This window comes from Macadamia integrifolia, chromosome 9, assembly GCF_013358625.1.
Source record: "Macadamia integrifolia cultivar HAES 741 chromosome 9, SCU_Mint_v3, whole genome shotgun sequence".
NCBI classification, from domain to species: domain Eukaryota; kingdom Viridiplantae; phylum Streptophyta; class Magnoliopsida; order Proteales; family Proteaceae; genus Macadamia; species Macadamia integrifolia.
Genome location: NC_056565.1, coordinates 28,945,898 through 28,970,113, shown reverse-complemented (window position 1 = coordinate 28,970,113; position 24,216 = coordinate 28,945,898). Strand labels below are relative to the sequence as shown.

The 24,216-nt window shown below is 42.5% G+C and overlaps 1 protein-coding gene and 1 pseudogene across 1 annotated transcript in view; one reads left to right on the top strand and one right to left on the bottom strand.

The window, feature by feature from the left end:
- LOC122090068 (SH2 domain-containing protein A-like) overlaps positions 1 to 15,055 on the top strand; it is a 20,694-nt gene extending 5,639 nt beyond the window's left edge. The window contains exons 5-12 of the mRNA XM_042659904.1: positions 8,259 to 8,336; positions 8,438 to 8,602; positions 10,538 to 10,924; positions 12,042 to 12,325; positions 13,212 to 13,374; positions 13,768 to 14,111; positions 14,466 to 14,531; positions 14,753 to 15,055. Coding sequence (XP_042515838.1) covers positions 8,259 to 8,336; positions 8,438 to 8,602; positions 10,538 to 10,924; positions 12,042 to 12,325; positions 13,212 to 13,374; positions 13,768 to 14,111; positions 14,466 to 14,531; positions 14,753 to 14,783 — 1,518 coding nt within the window. The 3' untranslated portion in view covers positions 14,784 to 15,055. The remainder of the gene's footprint in view (positions 1 to 8,258; positions 8,337 to 8,437; positions 8,603 to 10,537; positions 10,925 to 12,041; positions 12,326 to 13,211; positions 13,375 to 13,767; positions 14,112 to 14,465; positions 14,532 to 14,752) is intronic.
- Positions 15,056 to 16,596: 1,541 nt separating this feature from the next.
- Positions 16,597 to 24,134, bottom strand: LOC122089685 (annotated as a pseudogene).
- Between the last annotated feature and the right edge of the window lie 82 nt (positions 24,135 to 24,216).

Here is a 24,216-nt window from a genome sequence, read left to right as displayed (position 1 = left end):
ATAATAATCTAGGCGGAAAAACACATAAACTCTTACTTAAGCTTCAAGTGGGGACATGGGGAAGGGAACAAACGTCATACGAATGTTAGGTTCAGCACAAATCAATCCAAACACCAAATAGGATATGCAAACAATCAATGTCCTCTAGCAGCCAACTAAAATAGAAAAATCAGCAAAGGTTTTGGAAACATAACAGTGACGAAACGTTTTAAAACAATAAGTAAAAATAGACATAAGCAAAAAGGCATAGGTTGGTTTCAATGTTAATGGGCTACAACATGTAACAGGGATATATGGAGGTGGGAGGGGTTTAGTTTAATTAGTTACCTTGTTACTGTCCTGGTCTGAGGAGTAAAGAAGAAGTCGAAGTCCTCCAAAATAAAGAGTTGCAGTCCAACCTTGGTTGATGAAGAAAATCCAGCTTGCTGTGTAGTGATCCTTGTTGTTGCCGATGGAGCTTTCAACAGCTCACGAATAGTGGATACAACAGGAGCAGTAACCGAGAGACAGAGGATGAGAGAGAGAGAGCCGTGAGAGAGAGAGGAGGCGTGAAACAGAGGGAGACCAAGAGAGAGATGAGAAGAGGGAGAGGGGAGAGAAAGAGAAATCGTGGGGGGGGGTTTGGGGGCTGTTTTGCCTTCAATATTCTTCATTCATTAATTCTCATTGTGGCCAATGGCCTTACATAAATAATAGGATAATTACTAAAAGGAAAAAGGCTAATCTAGGAACATAATCTCAGAAATAAAGAAGCTTCCTAAAAAAAACAAATAGGAATGTTATTTAGTTTCCTACTTAACTCAATGACCTAAATAAACAAAATCCTAGGAAATAAAACTACTAACATATCAGATTTGGTGGGGGCCACACAATCTTGGCAAAATCCTAGGAATTAAAATTACATATCAAATTTAGTGGGGGCCACACAATCTTGGCAAAGAAAGGAAGGAGAGGACTCGATCCAGCGCTGGGAAGGCTGGGCCGAGCCTTCCTTTTCTTTCTTTTTTTCTTCCTCCTAATCCCCCAACCACAAAGAAGGTTGGGTCTTCTTCGTCCTTCGGCTATACGTCTTGATGTCCTCATCAACTCTCCCCGGCTTGGAAGAATTCACCTCCGGTGAATTAAAGCTCATGTAATACTCAAGTAGCTCTGGGTTGAGTTGTTGGACTTCTTGCATTGTGATCCAGGTATTGTCAATTTCCGGACGTCCATGCCACTTGACCAAGAACTCTCTAGAACCTCCAGTGTATGTGGACACAATCCTCTCATCAAGGATTTCCTCAACTTCTTGAGTTCTTCTCGTGACCTTAGGCACAGGTGGTAACGAGGTGGGGGGAAGTGGTTGGCTTGGCTCAGAAGTCTCATCAATGTTGAAAGGGAAGTCTTCAAGGTCATCAGGATAAAAAGAGGTAAAGGTAGAGGTACCAAGGTATGGGACTAGGTCTTCAACATTGAAAATATTACTGATCTCCATGCTAGCTGGCAGATCAAGAACATACGCATTGGCACCTATCCTCCTGAGTAACTTGAACGGACCTGTGCCACGAGCATGTAGCTTGCTCGCTTTTCCCCTAACAAAACGTTGCGGCTTGATTCTTACCATCAACATATCACCCTCTTGAAACTCTTGTAGCCTCCTGTGCACATCTGCCTTCGATTTGTATTGCTCATTGCTCAGTGCTATCTGTCTCCTTATACCTGCATGCAAATCATGTATATGCTGAGCAAAAGATTCGGCTGGCTGGGAGGTCCTAGAACTAGACACGACTGGGATAAGGTCTATGGGTGCCCGAGGCTGGTATCCTGAACAGATCTCAAAGGGGGACAGACCAGTGGTACGGTTCTTAGAACTATTATATGCAAACTCGGCCTGGCTAAGGACTCGATCCCAACTGGTAAGGTGTTCTCCTATGAGGCAACACAATAAATTCCCTAAGCTCCTATTGACAACCTCGGTTTGGCCATCGGTCTGAGGGTGGAAAGCTGAGGAGAAACGGAGTTTTGTTCCCATCATCTGCTATAGGGTCCTCCAAAAATGACTAGTGAACTTAACATCCCTATCGGACACTATGGTGAGGGGTAACCCATGGTACTTGACAACCTCATTAAAGAAAAGTTTGGCTACTATGGATGCATTCCGGTCTTAGAGCATGGGATAAAATGGGCCATCTTCGGAGAAGCGGTCAACAACCACATAAACAGAATCATGGCCTCTCGAAGTTCTTGGTAAACCAAGCACGAAAGTCCATGCTAAGGTCCTGCCAAGGGGAGTGGGGAACGGGTAGGGGAGTGTACAAACCCGTGTTTTGCTTTTGTTGTTTGGCGGTCTGGCATGTCCTGCACTGACCCACAACTCTAGCAACATCCCTCTTCAGTCCTGGCCAAAAGAATCGGTCCTCAACGAGGGTGATGGTCTTATCGCGACTGAAGTGGCCAGCGACTCCCCCAGCATGCAATTCCCAGATCAGGAAATCTCGGAGTGAAGTCCTGGGAATGCACAACTTGCTTCCTTTAAAAAGAAAGCCCTCCCTAAGTAGATAGTCCGAGCGGTTGACTGGGTTGCCTTCACTCAAGGAAGTGAACGGCTCATTAAAATCAGGACAGGTGGGGTATTGGTCCTTGACTCGCTCGAACCCTACAACCTCTACACTCATTGCTTCGAGTAGCACACTAGCCCGACTCCTAGCATTGGTGCGACTGAGGAACATGTTCACCCGGCTCAGTGCATCTGCAGCAGTATTCTCAACACCAGGCCTGTGCTTGAGTACAAAAGTGTACTCTTGGAGAAACTCAACCCACTTGGCATGCCTCTGATTGAGTTTCTTTTGGGCACTAAGGTACCTCAGAGCTTGGTGGTCAGAGAATAGTACGAATTCTTGTGGTAAAAGGTAATGTCGCCAATAACGCAATGATTGGACAACCGTATAGAATTCCTTGTCGTATGTAGAATATCGTTGCCTAGCTTCATTAAGCTTCTCACTAAAATAGGCAACAGGGTGGCCCTCTTGTCCTAGGACACCACCTATCCCAATACCAGATGCATCACAGTTAACTTCGAAGACCTTAGAGAAATCTGGAAGGCGCAGGACTGGAGCTTCAGTTATAAGCTTTTTAATCTCATTAAAGGCTTTCGTAGCACTCTTAGTCCATTGAAGCTCCTTTTTCATGCAATCGGTGATAGGAGACATAATGGAACTAAACCGGTAGATGAACCTTCTATAGAAAGTGGGTAAACCATGGAAGCTTCTTACCTCATGAATGTTAGTTGGCTCAGGCCACTCTACAATCGTGCTCACCTTCTCAAGGTCAGCAGATACTCCCTGAGCTGACACAACAAATCCCAGGAAGATGACTTGATCACTCATGAAGGTGCACTTCTTGAGGTTGACAAAGAGTTTCTCTTGTGAGAGCACATGAAAAACCTTTTGTAAGTGATCCAAGTGGGAAGACGGTGTCTTACTATAGATGAGGATGTCATCAAAGTAAACCACAAGGAACTTGCCAATGAATGATTGAAGCACTTGATTCATTACCCTCATGAAAGTGCTAGGTGCATTTGACAAGCCAAAAGGCATGACTAGCCACTCAAAGAGGCCATCCTTCGTCTTAAAGGTTGTCACTCATCTCCTGGCCTGACCCTAATCTGGTGGTACTCGCTCTTGAGATCAATCTTCGAAAAGATCGAAGAGTTGGCCATCATATCCAACATGTCATCAAGCCTAGGGATAGGGAACCTATACTTGATGGTGATCTTATTGATGGCCCTACTATCAACACACATACGCCAGGTGCCATCTTTCTTTGGCGTGAGCAAGGCAGGTACAGCACACGGGCTAAGGCTTTCCTTAATGAATCCCTTTTGCAACAGTTCATCCACTTGCCGTTTGAGTTTGGCGTGTTCTTTGGGATTCATTCGGTAATGGGGTAAGTTCGGGAGAGAGGATCCTGGAACCAAGTCAATAGCGTGCTAGATGTCACGCATAGGCGGTAACTCATCTGGTAGTTCCTCAGGGAATAGCCTCTCGAATTTCCTCAACAAGGGTTGCACTTCTCTAGGAGCCTCAGTGAATAAGCGTGACCTATCGGTATTACTCTGTACGGCAACTAGAGCATAAATCACCCCTGACTCGTGACACTCTCCTTCAAATTGTTGTTGATTTAAAATGTTGAGTGTTTTGGTGGGGGCGTGTTTGGATGTACTTCCCTTGTGTTCTGGAACCCTAACTTCCCTAGGGGGACTGGGTGTCAGTCTGATCTTCTTCCCTTTGAACTCAAAGACATAGGTGTTAGACTTCCCATAATTGGTGACATCCCGGTCATATAACTAGGGCCTACCTAGAATGATGTGGGCAACATCCATCTCTAGGACATCACACCACACTCGATCCTCATATCATGTAGAGTGTAGGGGAACTAGACACCTCAGATTTACGGGAATGGACTGATCAACCCAGGCAACCTTGTAAGGCTTGGGGTGGGGTTCAGGTTTGAGGCCCATTCGAGCAACAACGCTCTTGGCGACCACATTTATGCAACTCCCGCTGTTTATGGCGACGCGGCAGTTCTTGCCCTGATGACATGTGTAGGTGATGAAAATATTAGTTCGTCGCCAATCGTCACTATTCTTAGGTTGTGAGACCATGCAACGCACAATGCCGAGCTTGAGGTCACCGGCCTCCTTGGTGTCCTCATCAGATATGGTCTCATCTGGCCTATGGTCTTCATACTCACAGTCTTGAAAACCCTCTTGGTCACTTTCCTCAGGGGTCTGCTCTCCTACATAAAGATTCCTATTGGGATACGCTCTGGAGAAGTGACCAAACCCGCGACACTTGAAGCACTGTTGTCGCCCACTACTCTTGGGCGCTTCTCCCAAAATTCCTTTACCCTTGTTATCAAATTGATGCTGTGGTGCAGTAGGGGGTTTTGGGAATCCAGTTGAGCCTTAGGGTGGTTTTCTAAATTGGGACTCCCCAGCTTGGAAGTTCTTCCTCTGAGAATAAGTTCTCATGGAAGATTCTACCTCAAGGGCTATCCTGAAGGCTTCTGGAACGTCTCGCACTAGGTGGGGTGCCATATGAGATTGAATTTCGGAGTTGAGCCCGGTAAGGAATCTGGATAGTGTCTGCTTAACATCCTGCCGAATATGGCTTCTAATTTTTAATTCATTGAACTTGCTCATGTACTCGGTCACAGTCAACTTCCCTTGCTTCAGGGTATTCATTTCATTCAACAACTGGAGCCTATAAGTGATGGGCAAAAATTCCCTCTTGAGCCGCTCTTGCATCTCTACCCAAGTGGTGATTGGCTCAAATCCTAGGTGGTCCTCCTGGTACTCTAGGTCTGTCCAGAAGTCCTGGGTAGCTCCAATAAGCTTGAACTTAGTAAACCGGTAGCGGACTTCCTCTGGCGTATCATAGAAATCGAAGTACCTATCCATCTGTTTGATCCAATCCAGAAGGATCCTAGTATCAATCTGACCATCGTAGGTAGGGGCGTCTACCTTAATCATCCGTCTGACATCAAAGCCCCTATCATGGTGCTCATAGCCCTCATCATCTCCATATTGGGTTTGGTGTCTTGGCGGTGGGCCTCGACCCCTAACCTGATCCCTACCACGCCTTAGGCCTTGGAAGTTATCCCCTATCTGGTCATAACCGTCAGTTTGGTTATTTTCGTGTACTTCCTCAGGGTTAGGGCCTCTGCCCCTAGGTTCAGTACCAGTTATGTTACGGCCTTGTCGTCCATCAGGGTTTTGGGCACTTGTCTCGAGAGCAGCCAACTTATCGGTAAGGGCTTGGAGATGGATAGCTTGTGTTTCCTGTATGGTTTGAACGGCTTTTATGAATTCAGCCAGTTGCTCTGATTGGGTGGCGGTGCTAGGAGGGGCAGACATATCCTTGTATGCTCTACCACTACGAGTGGACATAAGGAGATGGGCAGCCAAAGGTAAGGTTGCCACCAAAGACTCAAGGTCTACTCAGGATCTCCAATTGAGATAAGCAGTTAGCCCTTTCAATCTTGAGGTCAGAAATCTCCCTCTCGAGTATATGCTTTTGGAGGGAATAACGTCCAATGCTATTTAGTCTCGCCAACTTAAGAAAGAAAAGGGTGTCCTCTAATCTATGGTATCGCTCTCTTAGCTCAGACTCGACCACGGACAAACGGTGACGGAGACTAGACCTCAAAAGATAAGACATGTAAACAAGGGACAACAGTACTTAATTACCCTCAACCTAGACAAAACCATGCTCTGATACCAAGATGATGTAGAGGGGTTCCTAGGTGACTAGGTCTCCTACAAGATTAACTAGCTAGGTAGGGTTAACTCAAGGGGCTTAGGTAGATAGGACCAAAGAATCTCAGCAAACACGATTAAGCATGCAAGATAAAACGAGGCTAATAAACAAAGTAGCCAAAAGCAATAATAATCTAGACGGAAAAACACATAAATTCTTACTCAAGTTTCAAATGGGGACATGGGGAAGGGAACAAACGACACTCGAATATTAGGTTTAGCACAAATCCATCTAGACACTCAAATTAGATATGCAAACAATCGATAAAATAGGCATAAACAAAGGGCAAAGGCAGGCTTCAACGTCAATGGGCTGCAATATATAATAGGGATTAATGGAGGTGGGGAGGGTTTAGTTTAATGCTTTACCATACTGCTATTCAGATCTGAGGAGAGAAGAAGAGATCAAGGTCCTCCAAAATAAAGAGGTTGTAGTCCACTTTTCGTTGATTAAGATACATCCAGCCGATTGTAGAGATAGCAGCACCAACGGAGGGTAAACAACAACCAAGAGTAGTAGCAGCAGTGATGTAATGGCAGCAGTGTATAGCAACATCAATGAGGTAATGGCAGCAGTGTGCAGCAGCAGTATTGTAACGGCAGCAGTATGTAGCAGCAGCAGTGAGGTAAAGGCAGCAGTTTGCAGCAGCAGCAGTATTGTAACGGCAGTAATATGTAGCAGCAGCAGTGAGGTAAAGGTAGCAGGTGAAGCAGCAGCAGTTTTGTAACGGCGGTAATATGTTGCAGCAGCAGTGAGCATCGATGGGTGAGGTCAGTAGTAACAAAACAGCAGCAGAAAAAAAGAAATAAGACTGAAAAGAAAGAGAGGAAGGCGAGACAAGAAAGCAGAGAGAAGAGAGCCGAGAGAGTAAGAGAGGGAAGAGGCGAGAGAGAAAAGTGAGAAAACGAGAGAGAGAGAGAGAACCGTGAGGGGTTTGGGGGTTTGCTCTTGGCCTTTTTTCCAATTAACATTCATTACCTCAACCGTGGCCTAAGCCATTACATAAATATCAATCTAGTTACTAAAAATAAAAAGAGTTAATTGACTAGTAAATAAAGACTTTCTAAAAACTAATCAACCAATAAAGTAGTTTCCTAATTAATTGAAAGATTAACAAGGAAAAGAATATACTACAAATAAACTACTAAACTAATAACTAATGGGGCCCACAAGATCTACTAAAATCTGGAAAGAGAAAGGGACTCGATCCAGCGTTGGAATGGCTGGATCGAGCTTTCCTTCTTCCTCCCTTTTCTTCTTCTTCTTTCTATTCTTCCAGCCACAAAGATGGCTGCTTCTTCTTCTTCTTGCGCCTGTACACTTTGATGTCCCCATCAAACTCGGTCTCTAATATAGAAATTGAGAGAAATGAATGAAAAAAGGCTAAATAGAAAACAAAGACACAAGTGCACACTGAGGATTGTAACTCTTCTCTCTTATTCTAAAGCGGATTTCACATCCCTGCGTCTCTTCCTTGGGCTTTTCAACCAAAATTGCATTCAAAGCCTTTTTTTTCTCTTAATGAATGCTCATCAATGTATGTGCCCATCTCTTCTTTTTCTATACTTTCGCCTCATTCTAGATAATTTTCTGAAAGAATTGATGACATGAAGTGAGACTTTGCATGAGGATCATACATGCCACAAATTGAATAAAAAGGGTTTTTGAACTAATTTCATAGAAGACATTATATTTTATGTAGAATATATTTCACCATTAAAAATAATTCAAAGTACTGGTTTTTATTTGTGGTCTATGGCCTTCACTATGGTCCTTGATCAAGATTATGCTTCCTATATACATTCAATAAATTAGTGTTATTGGCCCTTTGTATCATAGGTTGTTTTGGTAGTCTAATTTAGAGAAAAATCCTTATCCTTGTTTTTTTAATGTGCTGTTATATTTCAATTAATTTATTCCTTTTCAATTGCCCTGTACTTATAATTCACCAAATCACAGGCATCTTGCCGCAGGAATTTCTCTCTGGATGTTGTTTTACTGGATGCCTTTGGGCATCCAATGAACAAAGAAATGGAGGTTTGTACACCCTGATTTGGTATCTTCAACATTTAGATGCATTGTGTACTAGTTCTTCCCAAATTGCTCTACTGTTTACAAGGACTCTGTTCATACTCCAGGTTGTTGCTTCACTTTTATATGCTGACAATGGAGCACCTGTTGAAAAGCCCAGAGATTCAGAAGCTCCCCTTTTGACAAGCTATGATGGAATCGAGTATGCCTCTTATGATAGACCAAGTAAACTATTGCATGGCCGTGCCTCCTTCAAGCTCAAGATATCTCAGGTGCTTACATATATAAGGAGACATAGATTATGGCACCTACTGCACTTGCATTCATGGGAATGTCTAAGGTATCTCGGTATACTGCTACGATGCTCTAGGAACATCTTGTTAGTATGCATGGTGCACATGCAAGAATTGGTTGAGTTCAGAGGTCTCCTTTGTTACACATATCCAATCACTTGACTTGGCAAAGGAGACTATCCTTGCTATCTACTCAATGGTACCTTAGGTTTATTACATTAACCTGCTTGTCCTCCTTGATTTAATTTTTTTAACTGAATACTGGATTTATTAAAAATGTTGAATTGAGGAGAATATATAGAATTCACTGGACCTTGAGTCTATTTGAACTACTCCTGTTGTGGATTGGACCCTGCATATATGACTTCTCCCCTCCTTACTTTTTGTTAGATTATCTAGAGAGGAATATTCCTCTCTTGGCACCCACTGGAGTTGGTTCTTCTTGGATGATGCTAGTGTTCTTGGCTCTCAAGCCAGACTTATTATCATTAACTTTGTAATGGAGCCGTGAAGTTGTTGATATGTTCCTGTGCTACCTATCTGTTTTTTTGTGTAGGCAAGCACATGCTCACAATGCAGTTACAGCCTTTGTCTATGGACATGATCACAATTACAGTTTAATAGGCAAATTTTATGCTAGCAGTCAGAATTGTCCTAGTGTTGTGAACTGGTGGCGAGTCCAAAGTATTCTTTTCTTTTGTGGACATCCAGTTATGATCTTTTGGCAAAGAGCCCAATCATTCCACTGAGGAAAAATTGCATTTCCCAGTAGGTCAGGTTCATCCAAACAGTTTGAATCATAGTTTAGAAAATCACACTGGGATTTGAATCCAATAAGAGACTGGATTTTGGTTGTGTCTGGGTTTAACTGTATGAACATGCATATAAAAAACGAATTGAAAAAGAATTAAAGTTGGGAAATCAAGAAAATATTTTAAAACCAGAATTCTAACTGTTGATCCATTTTAGAGGGAAATCAAATTTGAGCCCTCTTCTAATATGAAGTGAAGAGTGAAGAGAGTGCAAAAAGAGAAAGAAGGGGGAAAATTGGACGAAATAAGGTATAGAGAGTGTGTGATAATAGAAACAAGTAATCTCTAAATGAAACCATGTTTGGTGTGGAATCCCTAGTTTGAAGCTAAAGGAGAGATTAGGCCCTTTTGAATTTCGAAATTCGGGTCTCAAAAACTAATACATTTCTTTTATACTTTTGGTTCCTTCAAATCTGATTCCAACAATTGTAAGTTGGCACCCTCCCTTATTTTAGGAGATATTATAATATTTTCTTTTGTATTTGGATAAAAAAAGTCGCAATTTTTAACGTAGGATCTTATTCTAAAAAATTATTAAAAAAAAAAAACCAAGTTAATGCCATTATTTTAACAGAGATTCTCTTTTGGTCATGTTTTCCAAATTAAGGAGAATTTTTCAATAATCAAAATTAAGAGATTTCAAGTAAGTAATGGAAGTCAAAATTGGAAACTACGCTGTGTGCTCTGACTCTCCCCGTTAAATTTTGGGATTTTTCCCAAATCAGACCAGATATTTTTTTTCCACAGTACATGGAAAAATGCCAAAACCAGCTTGTTTGATGCAGGGTTAAACCTAACAAAAAATTGTCTGGTTCTGGTTGGATCCAGTTCAACCGTGTGGCCTGGTCCATTTCTTAAAGGTGTGCTTGTACCCATTTTGATTATGACATCACATGCCCAAATCAACCCTTCTGTACTGCTATAAAATGAAAAGTTGGAAAATGTTTATGATTTCCTAGTCGTATAGGAATAAAGTCTTTGTATGGTAAATCATCCAAAGAAAAAAGTCTTTGTATAGAACATTACCAAGTTCTGTTGCCATTTGTTCTGGGATTTATTAGTATTATTATTTTTTCTTGAATTACTTAAAACTCTGTTTCAGCTTTCATCAAAATGTGACAATAGGCTGTTCCGTATACGGTTTGATTCACCAAAATCTGGAAGATATCCTTTCTTTGAGGCTTACTCCCGCCCAATCCGATGTATCTCAAGGAACCGTAATACCCGGACGTCCTCTCTGCAGTTAAAGAAGTCAATTTCTTCAGCCCATCTACTTGATGCGCCTCAATCCTTGGGTTTGGATGATGGATCCCCAGAAAATCAACACAATGTTGGTGATGGTTTTTTTCCAGTATCAACTATACGCGATCCTAAGTTCGCACCTTCTCCAAAACGCGTAAAGGCAGGACCTGAAAAATCATCTGTGAGGGTCCAGGCTGACCCCATTTTAGAGCCTGTATACAACTCAAATGTCTTCACCACCAATCAGGTATTTACATTTTCTGTCCATTCTTTTCTATTGCAAAATCTTGAAATACCATTTAGAGGAACATAAATATATACTATGAACTGCTTAATGGTGATGTCATCGGAAGCAGTTTATTTTTTCACCTGGGAGTTCTATTAGCTGCTGGCCGTCAATGATGTGGCGTCATGTCTTCAACAAAAGGCTATGTGTATCTTACTGTTGGTAGAATCTGATCTTGATACAGCATGAACCTTGGGTTCCTTTTTCTAATGCGCTAACAGTAATCAAACTACTGCGTGTGCTAACATGCTCCATTGACACTTTGGTAAACATATTTTGAGCGATGTTTGAAAAGGTATATGAGGCTTATGCCTTGATAACCCCTTGAGACAAGGCTCAACCAGGAACCTCATGGCACAGCGTTAGAGGCTTAAAATTATTGAGGTGTTTTCCTCATGTTGAAGTGCATGCACTTCCCATATTAATAGAAAAAGGGGTGTGTCTTGATATTTTTTGAAAGATCTTTTTTTTTTTTTTTTTTTTTTTTTTTGTTGAATAAAATAATTCATTACCAAAGGAGAAGAAAATATATACAAACCCCTAAGGGGGGGGGGAAGAGGAAAGGACTAGGATCGACTATACGTGATCCTAGATATTTAAAAGATCTTGGTTGCCCCATTCTTGTAACTTGTCTAATCAAACACCTTGTTGTTTGTTTTAAACTATGAATGGTTTTTAATTCTTTGAGCCTCTATTTCACTTTTAAAGGTTTGCGGATACAAATTAAGGAGTTTTGGGGCCCACTTTCTTTCAGACTTATTTTAAATTTTCATGTAATGAGTTATTTGTTAGTATTTGTTGGAATAAAATCCACTGCGATTACCTCATAAATCATTGATAGGAGTATAGAACACATTTATTTTAACCTGGGAGTAATTTTCATCCAAATTTTCCATATTGGTTCTTAATTTTATTTAAAATGTTTAGGGACCATGATATTGACACCTCATGCATCTGTTGGTCTAAATAGCTCATCATAGCTTTTTGCCTTGTGACATGTTTTTTTTTTTTTAAAGAAAAATTATATCTTCATTTGTATGTTAAAATTCTAATCTTTCTTGTTCACCACTAAACACAGGGTGAGAATGCTTTTGGGATAAGTTTGGAGGAGAAACATGAAAACCCTGAAGGAACAGACAATACCCCATCTGATTCCGAAAGTGTTCAAGCAAGAATTTCTGCTTTCAAGAAGGTGACAATATCAAAAAATCCAATATCAGATTTGACAGTGTTTAAGTACTGCCTAGGAAGCATAAACGAGCGGGCTTTACTGCTCAAGGAGATCGTCACATCTGCCACTGACCAGGAGATGGGAGACTTCGCACAGCAGGTTTCTCTGTACACAGGGTGTTTTCACCATAGGTAATGGTTTTAAAAATTTGATACTTGTGATGTGCTGTACCAGTTAAAATGGAACCCCAATAGAAGCTGGGTGCAACTTGGACTTATTGGGGCCTGACCATCTTCATTCTCAGGAACTAAAGATTCAAACCATAGCTCCTTCCAAAATGAACCCAAGTACAATCTGCCCAACCCTAACTCAGCCTGGGATGACTTGGTTGGCCTTGGATTAAAGTAAAATATAGTACGAGATAATTTTTCTGCTAGCTCAAAGTACTTTAAAAGGGACAGGGAGTATGTACAAGATGTTACATGAGAGGGCAGTTATGCCAAACTTAATGGAAGGGGGATGTTGTATAGAAATGAAATTTTTTATAAGCATTTGCAAAAGAATAAATCAAGAAATGACCCTCCTTCGGCCCTTTTGACAATCATCCTAGCACCATTCAGAAGAGGAGAAGGCTAACATCCAATGCATACACCTGGAATAGATTGCTTGATGTTATGAGACATTTTTTTCCCATTTTATTGCTTTTGAAAAATAGTGGGACCTGACTAAACATTTTTAACCATCCATGCTATATAAATTACAACTTATTGCTTATTGAATACATCAAATACTCCAAAACCCACCCCTCCCCCCACCCCCCATCACAATAAATAAATAAGAAGAAAGAAAAATGTGGGAAGAAATCAAATGATTGGCTGGTTTTTATCATCACCTGCATCAAGTTGGCATGGAGACTTCTTATTTTGCCTCCGCCAAATGGTTGATGGAGGCCTCTTGCTTTTTGCTCAATGTGCACTGATATTCCTTGCTTGGTAATAGTTGTCTATTCCGAGCTTCGTAGTATATTCCTCGTCATTACTTAGTTGACCATTCAGGATGACCAATTTGAGTTCTCAGGTTCCAAATCTTAATTGCAAAACAATTGGTACAAGAAGGAGCACAAGTGTGGAACTCAATCTCACAAAATAGCCTCCAGATTCTTTGGGATAATGCAATTTTAGAGATTGAAGAGCAGTTCATGAGGATCTCTCGCTGCAGAACTAGGTGTCTAACAGAACAGGTAACTTGTATTTGTATTAGAACAATCAAAATTAGTGACTTTATAGAAGGATGAAGAACTCGTGTTTTGAAATTGATTTTCCTGGCCATGGGAAAACATTGAGTAGGATGAGATAACCTGGTGATTTCATCTTATGGGAATATAAACCTAAGTTCATATGGTCAAATCCCTGAAAAATACCATGGCTTGACCTTGTTACTGTTGAATTGGGTCAGTCACTGCATCAGGAACTTGGGAATCTAATGAGGGCCAGGAAAATTATTTGTGAAGCTTAGCCAAGCCAGTTGAACTTGGTAGGTGTGAAGAGAGGAGTTTGCTGAGCAATTATTGCATTCGATTTTTGTGGCGAATATCTTGATAGCCTGATGAGTTCTCTTTGTTCTATGTGTCAAGGACTTGGAGCTTCTTAAGAGAATTGCGGGATGCCGAGACTATATGACACTAGAAAATTTTGAGAAGATGTGGCACTGGTTATACCCAGTAGCTTTCTTGTTATCGACAGATAGTATAAATGCCATGTGGATGTCTACATCGCCCAAGTGGATAGAAGGTTTGATTACACAGGATGAGGCAGAATCTTCACTAAGAGGTCCTAGGGGGCTCCAAGGGCCAGGAACTTTCATTCTAAGGTTTCCTACTTCTCGGTGTTGGCCCCACCCAGATGCTGGTAGCTTGGTTGTTACTTATGTTGGTGCCAATTACACACTTCACCATAGGTTGCTTTCAATTGATTATAGGTATGTGCTTCATTTTCAGAATGCAGGTCTTATCTTTTGATTTAATTATCGTTCTGTTACAATGGCAAAAAGTACTAGTGATAGGAATCGGGGTTTGGTTGATGTTTCTTCCCCCCCCCCCCCCCCCACACAGCCATACAAGTGGAAATTGATAGCAAATGCTGTTGCGTTTTTTAGCTGTTGTCGGTTCAACTAATGGCCTATATTTTGTTGAAAATGCATGTCACGTAATGTACTATTAGAGTGAAACCCAGTTATATTTTTGTAGTACATCTTTTTTCTTCTGTAAAGGTCTGTGTAAAATTTATGATTCTGCTGCTGAAATTGACATGATTTTTATCAATCCTGTCACAGGGATATAAATAAAAAACCGTTGCAAGACTTGCTGTTGGCAGAGCCTGAACTTACTCGATTGGGAAGGCAAGATATCTCTTATCTAATCTTTCTTTTTCCCATCCATTTCAAGAATTTGAAACTCTAATCTCTGGTTTCCACTGTGCAATTAGAAGATCAAAATATGATTTGTAATGCTGCCATATGTTTGTTTTTATGTATTCACACATTTTTGCATTCTCAGCTGTGATGCTTGAATTCATCTCACAATTACTGATCATCATGATTGACTTTGATGTGAAATCCAGAGTAACAAGGGAACTTACCAGTCATGCTTGAAATGGAGGCCAGTTAACCTTTCTCAGTTAGTCAAGAAGTCTGATCATTGAGCTTACCCCTCTTTTGTCCATTATGTACATTTGTAGTCCTGATGTAATGCCATATTTGGCTGAAGGCATATAATCAATTCATGTAAAAAAATAGAGGACCTGAAATAGAAAAGCAGCCATTTTTTCCTATTTACTTTGTAATGCCATGGGATTTGTAATTTCTTACAGAACGACCAGATCCTGTGACCTTTGATTTTCCAATTTTAAAATCTTCTTCTCATATTTTTTCTTTTTAAACAAAAATCACTTTTTGGCCATCAAAACCAGATTGAACCAGATCAATCAGAACTTTCCTTGGTAATGTGGTGACTGGTATTTCTTAAAAAAGTATAGTTTGTATGAAATTTACTAGAAAATAAAATATCCACCTATGGTGCAAACTATTTTAGCAACCACACAATTTTTTTTGCCATATTGCGTTATCTATTGATATTTAAATTTTGTTGACATATTGTCCATGTCATTATTTAGCTATGGTTTTATTATCAGACCATTATGAATTTTTTTGTATTTAAAAACGCATTAAAATTGTTAGTAAAAATTAAATTTCAAAGGTGGGGGTTGGGGGGGTTCGGTAGATTTAAACGGCCTTAAAAGTCAATTTAAAGTATTAAGCAGTATTATGTGAAACAAAGACATGAGAACTTCAAATGCAAGACGTGATGTATTTATTTCCTTTATTTATATGTTTTGCAATTAATTTCGTGGTTTTATTTATTTATTTATTTATTTATTTATTTGAGAAGTCTAGGCAATATCAAATTTCTTCACAAAAAGGGGCAAAGGAAATTTATAAAAAAATGTACAAGCCCTTTAAGAGCCAATCAAAACAACAAACAGACTCAGCTCATCATGGCTTTACCCGACAATACTCTCCAAGAGTAACTAGAAACAAAGCATCGGACGCGAAACTAGGAATCCACCTCACTATCTCAAGCAAGCACTAGTGGTGAATCCAAATGGCTTGCACTCCCCACTGATGTACCAATAAAATTGATATCCAAACCGATGCTCACATCACATCAGATTGAATATCATGATATATGAGGTTTATACGAATATTGCAACCTCATGGTCGAGTAGTCAAAACAGTTTCTCGACATTCTTGAAGTAAGATTGTGATTCTTATCTCCCTCCAACATGTCAATCTTATTTTGATTATCAATCCAAATGGTGGTGGTAGTGATTCCCAATTGTCTTGTTTTTCTTACAATCACTTGAGAATTCCCCAATTTCCTGTAAAAATGCAACCCTAAAAGCAATACAGAAGATAATAGAAAAAAAAAAAAAAAAACAAACAATACAGCCATTGGTGAGATGAGATTCTCCTTCACTATCAATGGAGAATAGGGTTACAATGCTCATCCTCACACCTCTCAGAATTGCTTACAGAGAAAATACCTCTTGCTACATATATATATATATATATATATAGCGAAAAACCCTAATACTGAAAGTACAAAACAAACCTAAAATAAAAAATTCGAGCGAGGGCTGCGCCCCCCTACACCCCCACTATGCAAGGGACCTCTTGCCCCCCTTCAACTTAAACTGTGACAGAATACAAGATATCGTACATCAACATAAATGTATATAACAATGTGGGACTTCACCATGAGCAACTTATAATAAAAATGGTTAATTCAATTTGGTTCAACGATTCCAATCATGAAACAAAATCGAACAAAATTGAGAAAAAAAAATCCCAAAATTTTGAAATGAAACGATTTGACTCATGTAATTTGGTCTGGAAAGTGGAAACATCAATCCAAGACAATGAGTTTCTGGTATTCTTTACCAGAGATGGTGAGCTCCATCACAGCATTTGGGTTCACCACCCCATCATCCTCCAAGGATAGGGTCACCAAGTTCTTGGAAAATCCACTCACCAGAGCCACCCCTCTCTGGTTGATAACCACCAGTGTCGCTCGTGAGTCCCTCAGGTTCCAGAACGCAATCTTCGGCACCGATGCATACTCGCTTTCCTTAAACTTCCTCTATATCGCTTCATAGTCCGTTTCCTAATTCGCTTCATACTCTATTGTCTTCCACCATGGCCATTCCACTAACACTTGGTCAAACTCCATATCGCTAACACATGAACACCCTCTTTATCATCTGCTCCTCTTTTAGCTTCCCTTCAATGGCGACTTGCAGTATTTGATCGAACACTTTCTGAAAATCTGTGTTATATCCCCAATCCATATTTTTAATGAACTGTCTTTGATTCAAGATCATTTCCCTCGATCGTGTGAAGCTCTGGATTATGGCTGAAGGTGATCACTTTCCCTTTCCATGGTTCTTCACTCATCTCCGAGATTAATAGCCATAGTGCTACACAAACTTCCATAGGTGTCCGAGCCATGCTTCCAGAAACATCGCATACTGCAATGCAGTTCCTTAGCTTCCCTTTCTTTGATAAATCGTCCACCATTCTCTTCCACTGAAGCTCTGCAACTTTGCCACCATCCTCGTTGTTCAGGTATGCTATGATATCGTGCGACAGTAACTCCCCGGTAGCGATTTTGGCTTCTCCACACTTTTCACGATCGAGATATTCCTCGAAACGCTCCTTGTTGTGTTTCAAGAAGTGTTCTTTGTAGGTTTCCATGGTGACAAAGGCAACACGATTGTACAAGAGTGAATTCCACAAATTTGCAGACATGTAAACCTTTGGCAATGCTAGGGCTTTGCGGAGTGGGACAAGCTAATACTTCCGGAGATGATCGCAGATTTGGTAGTGATGCGGTAAAAATTGACCAGCCGATTTTCCTTGTAGCTCCTGATGCTCTAGTCGATCTACATAGAAGAGAAGATAGGGGAGAGCTAGGCTAACCCGATGGGGGACTCTCCAATACTTAAAAGTCTGATCTTTCCACAACAATTTGCTCAAGAGAGCTTTAGTAAAAAAAAGTGTTCCCTCCCTTGTGATGGAGGCTTACTTTGATATTTATAGGTTGCTGATGGATAGAGAAGGAGAGACATTTGTGGAGAGTCCTATTTAGGCGTAGAGTCCTTGAGGGGAGTGGCTCTGTGATTCCGGGAATATTCTGGATTCCAAGGTATGTTTCGGGAATATTCTCCTCTTATCCTGAGGGCACAAGCTGTGATAAGGGTGGACACTTCTAGGATGTGAGTGGATTGAGTCCTGCCCCTATTATCAGGGGTCACGTCCCTTGAATGTAGGAGTGGGTGTGTACATTTCTGGGCGCCTTGATTTTGCCGAGCCGAGGTGATGGGTATATCTGAGGGGAGACTGAGGTGGTAGGTCATCCTGAGGGGAGACCGAGGTGGCAGGTAGGCTTGACAAAAGACCGAGGTGGTAGGTCAGCCATCTGTACTGGTGTGCAAACACGCATAAACCATGCTGAGGACGGTGACATATTTGGCCTCATCACCAGCCCCCCGCTCTAGCAGTTTGGATCGGCTACTAGTGCATTTACTTTCATAAGCGTGCGTCGCTTGTTTAGCATGAAACACACTGCATTTATTGCATGGTGCCCCGCAACTCATTCTCCGCCGAAGTGTCCTATAAATAGGGCACTCTTCTGCCCAGAAGACTTCGTATTTGTTTGAGAGATCAAGTCAGTTCAGCTCACTCATAGCTTTGGCGCGGTCATCTTTAGAGTCGCAGATCAGCTTGACTTCATGACTTCAACCCGTTCTTCAACCATTAAGTCACATAGCTTCTTCTGCTCACCCCTCCGCTCTTCCTAACGTCAGACTGGTGATCATAATATGGTATCTGTTGGTGATTCAGACCCCATCCAAGAGACCCATTTAACAATCATGAGTCCTGGGGAGAACCACCCGAAGTGTCCCATCCCTGATGATTCATCCTCTAGCGGTGATACTTCAAGGGGCTCGAGCTCCGACAGCAGCTTAGGCTTGGGCAGTAGCTCGGGCTCTAAGTTTGTTGAGGTGGTCTCGCCAATGATCGACCCAACCAGGGTTGATCCTGGCTCGGGGGCCCCAGCTCAGCCCCCAGTGCCTCTGTGGTGGGCACTTCAGCGGCTGGGTCATCTGGTGCTGGAGGTTCAGAGGAAGGCCTAGCAGAGTCTGAGGGGGAAGGTCTGACCACTTCCTCTAGTGAAAAAAAGACCGCTGTCAACACAGAGAGTATACTCATGCCCAAGGTCCTAAACCTGATCTGAGGTCGGTACGGTATCCTTGAGTATGTGGTGATGCACGTCCTCGATGAAGAAGAGTGCGTAGACGCTTCTGGGGATAAGGTGGCCCTCTATGACGTCGCCTTTCAAAATGGCCTCAGGATTCCCGTGCCTAAGCTAGTCAGCACGGCTTTGGAGTACTAGGGCCTCACCTCGAGCCAAATCATCCCAAACTCCTAGCGCATTCTTCTTGGCTTTGAGGTGTTCGTCTAGAAGCTAGGCTGAAATACAACACTAGAGGTCTTTCGTAAGCTGTTCTTGGTGAAGAGGCACACCTCGGGGTGGTACTAGTTTACCAAGAGGGATAGGGATGGTCCCTAAAGCAAGTTGAAGATGTTTACCAACATGCCCTCCTCAGTGAAGAAATGGAAGGAAAGTTACTTTTACGTGGTGATGGAGGGGAACCCTTTCAAGGGCAGCTGGACAAAGCCCTTTTTGTTGAAACTAAACCGATCTCCAAAGTTATCCATGGTTGACCTCCAAAATTATAAGATGTGTTTGGGTAGGGAGGCCGTGGGCATCCGGATGTTGCAAGACAACGACTTCCTCTGGAAGTGGGAGCTGAGTGAGGTCCCTGGTGAGGGTCTAATAGAGTCCGATCACTTTATCTATTCAGCACGGTCACTTCACGTGCTAACTCAGCTTGGCTCATCTTTGTTTTCCAGTGGTGAATGTGAAGGTCGACAACCAAGCACTTGCCACGGCGACAGTGGTGGCCAAGTAGGCCATTAAGAAGGGTGCAGACAAGGACAAGGCCGTGTAGAGCTCGGGCCTTGGAGGGAAGATCACTCCGCCAATCGGTGCAGGTCTTAAGGCCTCACCGATTGTTATTGGGGGTAAACCCATAGTAGAGCCCCTCAAGTACACTCCTCGACACGGAGCTCCGGGCTCGTCCAGGGGGCCAGAGGACCCTTCTAGAGCCCCCCAAGCCCAAGTATAGACCGGCACGCCAGGTTGAACCATCGTTGGCCAAGAGGACCTGAAGAAGAGGCGCTCACCTGATGAAGGGGTGCAGCCCAGCAATCCTCCCAAGGTTGTTTGGTCGGAGAAGAGGTCTCCAGTCACGTGGGAGGAAATAATTGAGAACGGCACCATGCTGGATCCTAACAACTCTCAGGTGTGGTGTTGTCGGAGCCATCCCAAGAGGGACATCACCCCCTGAACAAGATGTCGAATGTTGACTTCGCAGACCTGATGTACACTCGAATCGATGATGTGAGTTTCCACAACTTCTATCTTATATGGTTCTAAAATTTGAATATTTCTAACCGTTCTATTGGGTCTTTGTTGGGCTTCAACTTCTCAGTCAATGCGGCTAACCGCTTTGAGGACATGGTCATTGCTTGTTCAAAGGTGGACACCAAGGTGAAGCGCCTCTGGGGGGAGTTGTATATAACCACGGGTCAGCTGGAGGTTGAGAAGAAGAAGAAGGCCCGTTCTGAGGGCCAACGCACAAGTGATGTCGAGGTGAGGGCTGACGTGCTGGCGTAGGAGGTTGCCAAGCAGCGTAGGATCAACAACTATCTGATCAAGGAGAAGGATGCCCTCCAGAGAGAGCTGGCTGAGGCTCAGGACCCCAGCAAAAGGAAAGGGGCGGAGCATGCAGCTGAGATCACTGAGCTAAAAGAAAAGCATTGGGTCGATCTGGCGATGAATGATGAGGCTGTTGTTGAGAGGTGGCTGAACTCCATAGTGGGTCAGCAGTGGTTGGTGGACGTCAACGTTGCCACCTTTAATGCCACCTTGGACAATGCCATTAAGTTCATCCTGCGCAACATGCCAGATTACGATCTGTCAGACTATGAGCATTGTGCTCCTGCCCTTGCTCGTTCAGTGTAGCTCGGTGGCCAAGCTGACATTGGCAAAGAGGTGAACCAAGCCGACCCCACGGACTCAACCAAGTAAAGAGCCAAACCTGTGGACCAGCCAGCCCTCCCTAGACTAGCTGCCCAAGCCCTGTAATCGTGTTGCTATTTTCTTCCCCCTTTCTCTCTCTTGTTCCTTTTTCTTTTTTATGTAAATGTCTCCTTCGGGAGTGATGTACTTTGATGATTTTTACCTCTCTTTTATGAATGAAAGATATTTTCTTTGATGTCTTCTATTCTCAGAACTTTTTTTTTTAAGTGTTAAATCGGGGTTCAGTTGTGGAAGCGCCAAGATAGGGCTCGGTCTTAGAGCATGCCAAGCTGGTATTGCCCTCCTGTTCTAGGCAGGTGAAGGCCCTCGCTTGGTGGGAGATTGAGGTGGCACCGAGCGAACTATTCGTGATGTCCTAACAAACCCCCTCTTTGCTATCGATTGAGGGGCGACACTATTATCAGGTGTTTCGTCTTGAGCTCGTCTATCCGAAGCTAGCCTAGGTAGCTAAGCAGAGCCTGTGCGGGGTACAGGAACCGTTGAGCCAAACTAGCGTATGAAGTCCTGCACCAGGCTGTTGGTTGCCAACACCTGTAACTGCAGACTCTGGATTTGTTCTTCTACAATCAGGTGGGTCATCTAGGATGAAGGTCCTTGGCAAGATTACTAAGGGTTTCGATCACCCTGCCCTCCCTCTCCTGGAGTAATCCCTACATTGGCCTGAACTTGTGAAGGTCTCAGTACGCGCCCCTTTATTGCTGGGACATTCTCTCGATCTGCCATTGGAGGTGGGCGAGGTTCTTCTACTTGTTCAGGTAGTAAACCATGAGATGATCTTACTCGTGTCGTAGTGGAGGAGATGGCATTTTCACTTCTTAGTTGCATTGGTGCAAGTAGCTTTTCGTATTAGTTTCCCACGAATGGCGCCAATCTGATGCAGTAAAAATTGACCAATAGATCTTCCTTACAACTCCTGATGCTCCAGTCGATCTGCACAGAAGAGAAGATAGGGGAGAGTCGGGCTGACCCAATGGGGGACTCTCTGATGCCTAAGTCAGATCTTTCCATAACAGTTTGCTCAAGAGAGCTTTAGTAAAAAAAAAAGTGTTCCCTCCCTTATGATGGAGGCTTACCTTGATATTTATAGGTTGCTGATGGAGAGAGAAGGAGAGATGTTTGTGGAGAGTCCTATTTAGGCGTAGAGTCCTTGAGGGGAATGGCTATGTGATTATAGGAATATTTTGGGTTCTAGGATATATTTCGGGAATATTCCCCTCTTATCCTGAAGGCACAAGCCATGAGAAGGGTGGACACTTCTGGGATATGAGTGGATTAAGTCCTGCCCCTATAATCAAGGTTCACGTCCCTTGAATGTAGGAGTGGGCGTGTGTACGTTTCTAGGCACCTTATTTGATTGTGCCTAGCCGAGTTGACGGGTCAACCGGAGGGGAGACTGAGGTGGCAGGTCGGCCTGAGGGGAGACCAAGGTGGCAGGTCGGCCTGAGTAGAGACCAAGGTGGCTGGTCGGCTTCACGGGAGACCGAGGTGGTAGGTCGGCCTGAGGAAAGACTGAGGTGGCAGGTCTGCCTGATGGGAGACTGAGGTGGCAAGTTGGCCTGACGGGAGACCGAGGTGGCAGGTCAGCCTGAGGAGAGACCGAGGTGGTAGGTCAGCCATTTGTACTGGTGTGCAAACACGCTTCAACCATGTTGAGGACTGGGGACATATTTGGCCTCTTCAGGTAGACATATTGAGCTTCTTTGATCCCCTCGAATTCTGGTTAAGAATTGCGTGGAAAGACTATGCTTCCACAGATAAGAATTGATTGATCGAAAGATAAATTGAGAGATGGAAACCATTTGGCTACAGGGCTTATATTACCAAGTTGTTCAGATTTCAAGATCTGAAGATCGGCCATTGAGTGCTTGGCGAAGACATCAGAGACCTGATCGTGTAAGAATCGGTAGTTTGGATCACGGCTATACCTCTCGACTGCCATCTTTGCCATGGAGACAACTTTCTCCTTCCTCAAATCTCCGGCTTTCTCCTTCTGAAATTTAACTTTCTCCATTGCAGCCGCTATCCTCTCCTCCCGCAGCACCAAGAATTTAACTTCAATTTTCAGTCTACATTCCTGTTCTTCTGTTTTCGACTTTCTCTTCAAAATCCGCTTCGACCTCTTTGATTTTCTTCGTACTTTGTTGGGTCTCCCCTCTTTTACGATTCTACGAACATCATCTCCTCCGATCAACTTGTAGAGAATCTTCGACAAATCCTTAAAGTAACCAAAATTTGCAAATCAGCTCACATTGCAGGAAAGGGCTCTTAAGGTGGTTTTTGTGGAGCCACAGAGCAACCGTATAGAATCCCTCCTTATCTGACTTGCCAATTCCTTTGACGCCTCTCAAGTTGTAGATAAGCTTGAGAGTGGTTAAGGGGGTGTTTGGTTTGGTCATTCAAATGGTGTATGTATCGGATATGAATGTCAATCTTTTTATAGACATTCTTCTGAATTATGTTTCTTTTTGAAAAATCGTTTGGTTGCCTTAAGGCTAGTGCACGTTTCTCGTGGGTTGAAATATTGGCTTCCATAGAGAATGTCTTTCTGCTTTCTCCTTTTATACTAGGTGGTAAAAAGGTTGCTCAAATTTGAGTTTAAGTGTTGAGGTGAACTCAGATTTGGAACACATCCTTTGTAATATGGTCATTCATGGGAAGTAGGATGCTCACTTATGAGGGTCATCCTAGTGGAACCAAACAACTCCAAAAATTAAGAATTATCATTCTAAAGAATGTCATCCCAAAGATTTACCGAACCAAACACCCCCTAAGGCATTGAGGTTCCATGCCAAATCTAACCTTTGTTTCAGAACCTCCGCTGATGTATCATAGATGATATGGAAGAAGAAGTCAAGACAAGGGTTGCCAGTATATCGAAGGTGGGAGAGTTGTTTTTCGTCAACCCCTTCGGTGGTTTATTGGTGAAATTATTGAAGCTAGATACCATAGCACACTACAAGAAAAAGGGGTATTTGCGACACTTTTTTAGAGACAGACATATTTTTTACATATATAAATTCATCGCTAAATTTTGATTATTTGAGTCAAAAACTATACCGTCGCAATATTTGAGACGGATTATTTCCGTTGCTATTGTGCTGTCCCTTATATCTAACAATTGGGACAGAAAACTTACCGTCTCAATTTTTGAGACAGACCTTTCCGACCCAATGTTGATTGAATTTTATATCTATTAAGACAGACAGTTTTTCCATCTCTAAATGGAGAATTAAAGACAAATAATTTTGTCCCTAGTTATGTAGCAATTGAGACAGATTTTAACCATCCCATGTTTAG